General features: G+C 31.6%; 1 protein-coding gene across 1 annotated transcript; it reads left to right on the top strand.

Moving 5' to 3' along the window:
* The first annotated feature begins 333 nt into the window (after positions 1–333).
* On the top strand, positions 334–960 carry LOC124896220. The gene has a single exon (XM_047407751.1). The coding sequence runs from the start codon at positions 334–336 to the stop codon at positions 958–960; it is 627 nt and encodes a 208-aa protein (XP_047263707.1).
* The last annotated feature ends 6513 nt before the right edge of the window (positions 961–7473 follow it).

The raw sequence follows: 7473 nt of genomic DNA, 5'->3' as shown, positions 1-7473 counted from the left end.
TAAAATTCAGTTATTTAAATTGATATGTTGAAGTTAGAATAGAATTTTATTAGTTTCCTAGTTAGAAATAGAATAGGAGTATTTTTGTCTATTTATATTCTCAGATGTGGATGAATAAACAAACATAATATTTTTTTTATCCTCAAACGTTTTCTTCTTCTCTGTGTTCTATTGAATAACATGTGATATCAGAGCCAATTTCTTGAGGGACCTCTGAGAGAACCCCCAAAAATACCCTGTGTAAAAGTCAATATTGTTATGGCTTCCAACAATTTTTTAATTCCTTCACCCCCAATTTTTTCTGATGAGAATTATCCAATTTGGGCTATCAAAATGAGAACATACTTGCGAGCATATGATCTGTGGCAAGCAGTAGAGGTTGGAGAAGAGGTAAATCCTTTGCCAGATAATCTAACAATGACGCAAATTAAGAATCACAGAGAAGAAGTTACAAAAAACTTTAAAGCTCTCTCTTGCATACAATTAGCACTGTTGAAAGTAATTTTTGCTAGAGTTATGGCGAGTGAGATCGCAAAGGAGGCATGGGACAAGTTGAAAGAAGAATTTCATGGAAGTCAAAAAATTAGACAAATAAAAGTGATAAATCTGAGAAGAGAGTTTGAAATTCTCAGAATGAATGATTTAGAAACTATTGAAGAATTCTCCAACAAGTTGATGAAGGTTGTAAAAAAAATCAGACTTTTGGGAGAAGAGCTTACAGATTCAAGAATCGTGGAAAAGGTTCTTGTGAGTTTGCCGAAAAGATTTGAAGAAAAGATCTTCTCACTCGAAGATTTGAAGGATCTCACAAAACTGTCACCTTCAGAACTTGTACATGCTCTTCAAGCTCAAGAGCAAAGAAGATCTTTAAGGCTAGAAGAATCTACTGAAACTGCTCTTCAAGCCAAGTTCAAAAGGAAGATGCAGTTGCAAAAGGATGGTCCCAGAAACTTCTACTAATTCTAGTAGAAAAAACCAAGCCGATTCTCGCAATGGAGTCAAGAAGAAAGAAAACTTGCCTCCATGCAAGTATTGCAAAAAAAATCAATCATAAAGAGGATGATTGTTGGTTTAAGGGGAAGAAACCACCTCTCCAGTGTAGATATTGCAATAAACTTGGTCATATTGAAGGGTTTTGCAGAGTAAAGAAGGAGAATAACCAACAAACTCAAAAATCCAATGTTTCAGAAGTTGAAGAACAGGAGGAGTTTGTGTTTACGATAATGACAACAACAAGATTAAATGATGAAAAAACATGATTTCTAGACAGTGGTTGCACTCAATATATGACTAGCAAACAAGAATATCTTACGAAGTTAGAATCTTTCAAAGATATTGTCAAGTTGGCCAATAAAACCACGTTGAAGATTGTTGGTAAAGGAACTGTGACAATTAAAGCTCCCAAAGGTACTAAATTTATTCAAGATGTTTTGTTGGTGTCTGATCTTGACCAAAATCTTTTGAGTGTTGGTCAAATGCTACAACGAGATTAAATGTTACTGTTTAAAGATAAAAAATGTGTTGTTTCTGATTCTAGTGGCCAAGAAGTGATTACAGTTGAAATGATAAAAAGAAGTTCTTCTTTGAATTGGAACTTAAATTCTGAGCAAGTTTGTTGAAGTAGTCAATGTGAGCAGGTTATTTTGACCACCAAGCACAACAATGATAAACAGTAATCAGGTCATTCACTGTTACGAAGGATGTAAAAGTTGAGCAATTGGGAAGAGGAACAAATATAACTCTCTTCCTCAAGAAAGACCAGCTAGAGTATTTGGAAGAACTGAAAGCTTTTATAAAAGAGAAAAATCGTAAGATGGATTATTTGGAGCATAAGATGGCTCATGCTGAACAAGAAACTAAACATTTAAAATATAGATGTATGATACTGGAGTCCTCAAATACTGTTTGTACACATACTGATGAAATAATGAATGACTATACTGGTGATGGACACCTGATGCATGAGATGATTTTCCTAACTGGAGGATATGATGGTGTATCATTGTTATCAGCATTGGACTCATATTTACCTTCATTCAATATGTTAAATTTACTTAAACCAATAAATTCAGTCCATGCATATGCCTCGGTTGCAAAGCTGAGTGGAGAATTTTATGTATTTGGTGGTGGAACTGAAAGCTTGTGGTATGACACAGTTAAATCGTACAAGCCAACTAATGATGAATGGACTATGTGCCCTTGTTTGAAAGAGAAATGGGGTAGCTTAGCTGGTGCAACTTTGAAGGACAAAATATTTGCAATTAGTGGTGGAAATGGGATTGAATGTTTTTCAAAGGTTATTCATCAGATTTTTGCTGAGAAACTAGCTCTCTGTCAAGTATATTTAAATTTTGTTCCTGGAAAGATGTCGGGAAAAGAATTTTGGACTAAATATTCAAGAGCTGAATACCTCCACAGTACCAAAAATTTTGTTGCAACTTTTGCCAAGGCTTCTGAAGATGAGAAGCTTATAGTTTTCTTGAAGCAAGATGCTATGTTAGCATCTAAAGCTCGAGAAAAGATGAACAATACAAAGTTATATGTTTGGAGGGTGTTCATTATGTATAACTGTGAGGAGCTTATGCCCGAGTACCTTGAATTTGTGAAGGGTGTTGTGGACTCTGATTATTTGTCTCTCAATATATCTCGTAAGATGCTACAACAGAATAACATTCTCAAGGTGATTAGGAAGAACCTTGTGAAGAAATGTATTGAGATGTTCAATAAAATTGATGAGAACAAGGAGGACTACAATAAGTTCTATGAGGCTTTCTCAAAGAACTTGAAGTTGGGCATTCACGAAGACAACCAGAACAAAGCCAAATTGTTTGACCTCCTTCGTTACCATTCCACCAAAACTGGTGATGAGATGACCAGCCTGAAGGATTATGTCACTAGGATGAAGGAGGGCCAGAAAGACATCTCAGATTTGAAACTCTTCGTGAACAACTTGGAGTTACCAACAAATATCTCAAGGATGAGTGTTGAAGTATTGAGTTATTTGCTGTTATTTTTATTTTTTAGTTTAGTAATTTTATTTATGAAATTTTGTTATTTAAGTTGATATAGAATATGATTTATTATTATCCTAGTTGAAGTTAGAATATGATTTTATTAGTTTCCTAGTTAGAAATAGAATAGGAGTATTTTTGTCTATTTATATTCTCAGATGTGGATGAATAAACAAGCAGAATATTTTTTCATCCTCAAACATTTTTTTCTTCTCTGTGTTCTGTAGAACAACATGTTTCATATGGGTATGGCAACCTTAAAATCCATCTTTCCATGTTCTAACAAGAAACCTATCTTATTTTTAAGGTCATAAATTATTATTTATGAATATTTAACAGTATATATCTTTTTAATGATTTGATAGTGCAATGTTCTTTACATTATCGACATTTATGAAATAATCAAAATCTTTTTATTGTATGATGGGTTTAGGCCATGTATCTGTGGGAAAAATAATTATTTATTTCAAATATATATATATATATATATATATATATATATATATATAAATAAAAGGATCATTGGAGGCTACTGATGTGGCATGCCTCAATGATTAGGATGCTTATTTATCTATTTTGTCAGATTTTTGACCTTTTTCTCTCATTTTAATTCAGTAAACAATAATTAAATTCAACAAATTAGTGTTTAATGCCATTAAAGGCACACTAACAGCTGGGAATCCAATTATTTTAAAGGAAGAGAAAGAGACAAATCTTTAATTCCCTGTAATCAGTATAAGTGCTGAGCCCTTTCACTCTTATATTCAATCCTAAAATACTGCTTTTTCCCTCAAATACGACAATCATTTTTTTTTCTTTTCTTAGGATTAAATTCAGAATGGTTTCTTTAATTGGCGATTCGAAAATCATCAACATCATCCCACAAAGATTTCAATTTTTCAAGAGTGATTTTACTACGGTTGTGACAAGGAATATGGTGTCTTTAGGTACAAATTTTCTATGGTTTCTAAAAATTTTGTACTTTCTGTGGAATTTCGAAGCTATGATGACACGGGGGATGCTCTACGATGGTGATTCTAATTTCGATTAGAAACAGAGAGATATATATTTTTCTACTGCTAAATAGCATCGTGGTTCTCTTTTTGGCCTGCCTGTTCTTCTTTCTTGGATACATACTCTTTATCTTATACTCCTATTTTGTTTGCGTTGACTTTGTTTTTTCTTCTATATTTGGATTTTAGATAGTAATTGTTTTTTCTTCTATATTTGGATTTTAGATAGTAATAGTAGTTATTAGGCCAGTTCATGATCACAATTGAGTTTATTAGTAAATCGAATTCTTGCACAATTAGTTTCTACGAAGTAGTCTCTTTCGTTTCTCTTTCACATGTAATGAATTTTCTTTATTTGACTAATGTTAGTATAATTATGGGTCTTTAATTCCTTGAATTTGTGATAATTGCTAGCAATCAAGGGCGGAGACAGGGGGTCGAAGGGATTCATCCAACCGCAGTAGAATATTACACTATTTATACATGATTAGTTTTTTTTGAATGTATATGTAGTAGATATTGAACCCCTTCACCTTCCTTTCTATTTGTTTCTTCATAGTTTGAACCCTCTAAGTGAAAATCTTGCCTCTGCCACTCCTTTCAATATAATATATACAAAATTGAACTCTTTTGGGATATATATATTTTTTGGTGATTGATTATGCGTGGTCCACTTGGTTGATTGGTTCGGCAAGATGGGTGTTAACATATCAAGTGATGAAATTGAATATGTATAGCAAATTGTAAATTAAAAGAAAGGTGTAAGTGCAATAGATGGTGATGCATAAATAATCTCTTGAGTGAAGTATACTAGATTTTGTCCAAATTGACACCTTGGTAATAATTTGTTCAGTGGATATTTTTATCTTTCAGAGTCTAGTTCTATGATCAGTTTTCGCGGTGTGAATGGAGGGAAGAGGTCATTCTTCAATTCATTCGATCAAGAAGACAATGAAGCTGATGAATTGGGGGAGTATTTTCATCAAGAAGAGAAGAAGAGGCGACTTACGGACAACCAAATCCAGTCTCTTAAACCTGATAGAAACGGATGATATAATTATTGCGGTCATTTCAAAAATAATTGTTGAGACCAATGTGAGAAATTGGGTGGTAGACTTTGGTGATACTAGGCACATTTGTATAAATAAAAATGATTTTATATCATACACCCAAGTTGAGAAAGAAGAAGAAATTATTTATCTTGGGACCTCGAGAACTATTCAAATTCTTGAAAAAGGCAAAGTTCTTCTCAAACTCACATCTGATAAAACCTTGACATTGAGTAATGTGTTGTATGTTCCTAATATCAGAATTAATTTGATTTCTGTGGCATTATTAGAAAATGTTGAAATAAAAGTTATATTTGAAAATAATGAGGTCATATTAACTAAAAATGATATTCTTATTGGAAATGGACGTTGTAACCATGGACTTTATGTACTTAATATAATCAATGATAATGCATTAGTTTCTGCTTATATGTCTGAGTCTATTTCTTTATGGCATGCTAGATTAGGAGATGTTAATTTCTCTTATATAAAGAATATGCAATCACTTGGTTTAATTACTGGTTTAGATTCAAGTAATTATGATAAATGTGAAATATGTTTTGAAACTAAAATAACTAAAAAGTCATGTTTTTCAGTTAATAGAGAAACTGATCTGTTATCTTTAATTCATACTGATTTGGGTGATTTAAAACAAACTATGACTAGAGGTGGTAAAAAATATTATGTGACTTTTATTGATGATTTTTCTAGATTTACTAAGTTGTATTTGCTTAGAAATAAAGATGATGCATTTGATGCTTTTATATCTTATAAATCAGAAGTTGAAAACCAGCTTAGTAGAAAAATCAAGAGAATTAGATCTGATAGAGGTGAAGAAAATGTATCTTGAAATATTTTTTGTGAAAAAAGAAGGTATTATTCATGAAGTAACTCCGCCTCATTCACCTGAGTCTAATGGTGTAGCTGAAAGGAAAAATAGGACTTTGAAAGAAATGATGAACTCTATGTTAATTAGCTTTAATGTACCTGATAATTTATGGGGTGAAACTATTTTATCTACATGTCATTTACAGAATAGAATTCCTCATAAAAAAACTGGCAAAACCCCTTATGAATTGTGCAAAGGTAACCTAATTTAAAATATTTAAAAGTGTGGGGTTGCCTTACTAAAGTTCTTGTTCTTGAACCTAAAAAGAGGAAAATAGGTCCTAAATCTGTTGATTGCATGTTTATTGGATATGCTGAATATAGTGCTGCATATAGATTTCTTGTATTGAAAAGTGATGTACTTGATAGTAATACTATAATTGAGACAAAAAATGTTGAATTCTTTGAACATATTTTTTCTCTATGTGATAAAATTTCTCATGCACCTGTTGAAATAGAAAATGAATCAACCTCTAATATTGAGAATCCGAGAAGGAGTAAAAGGCCTAGAAAAGTATATTTTTCTTATGGAAATGATTTTTAGACTTTTCTTGTTGATAATGAACCATCAAATTATTTTGAAGCTGTATCTTTTTCTGATGCTAAATTTTGAAAAGAAGCAATAAAAAATAAACTTGATTCAATTATGAAAAATAATACATGGATTTTAACTGACTTACCTCCTGGTGTAAAATTGATTGATTGTAAATGGATTTTCAAAAAGAAACTTAATCCGAATGAATTGATTGATAAATATAAAGCCCGGTTAGTAGCTAAAGAATTTTCTCAAAAACAAAATATTGATTATTTTGATACATTTGCACCAGTAACAAAAATTGCTTCTATTCGAGTATTAATTGCTTTGACATCAATTCATAAACTTTTTATCCATCAAATGGATGTAAAAACAGCTTTCTTGAATGGCGATTTAGAAGAAGAAATTTATATGGTTCAACCTGAAGGGTGTGTTATTTCTGGATAAGAAAATAAAGTTTGTAAACTAATTAAATCTCTTTACGGACTTAAACAAACTCCTAAACAGTGGCATAAGAAATTTGATCAAGTTTTAATAAAAGATGAATTTTCTTCTGTTGAAGTGGATAAATGTATTTATACTAAAGTAGTAGACAATGATTATGTGATAATTTGCTTATATGTTGATGACATGCTTATATTTGGTACATGTTTAAATATCGTGGAACGTACTAAATTATTTTTGTCTACTAACTTTGATATGAAAGATCTGGGTGAAGTAAATATGATATTGGGAATTAAAGTTATAAGGAGTGAAGATGGAATAATGTTTTCACAAGAACATTATGTGGAAAGACTTCTTAAGAAGTTAAAATGTTGGGAGATAACTCCTGTAGCCACTCCGTATGATGTAAATTCTAAATTAAAAAAGAATAATAGTGACCCAGTAGCTCAATCTAAATATGCACAGATAATTAGAAGTCTGATGCATTTGATGAATTTTACTAGGTCTGATATAGCCTATGCTGTGAGTAGACT

This window comes from Capsicum annuum, chromosome 2 (assembly GCF_002878395.1).
Source record: "Capsicum annuum cultivar UCD-10X-F1 chromosome 2, UCD10Xv1.1, whole genome shotgun sequence".
NCBI classification, from domain to species: domain Eukaryota; kingdom Viridiplantae; phylum Streptophyta; class Magnoliopsida; order Solanales; family Solanaceae; genus Capsicum; species Capsicum annuum.
Note: the sequence above shows the minus strand (reverse complement) of the source record. Positions and strands in the feature narration are given on the sequence as shown.

What these genes read in the sequence shown, in the direction of transcription:
- LOC124896220 (XM_047407751.1), top strand. Translation starts at nt 334, where the DNA reads ATGAGAACATACTTGCGAGCATATGATCTGTGGCAAGCAGTAGAGGTT.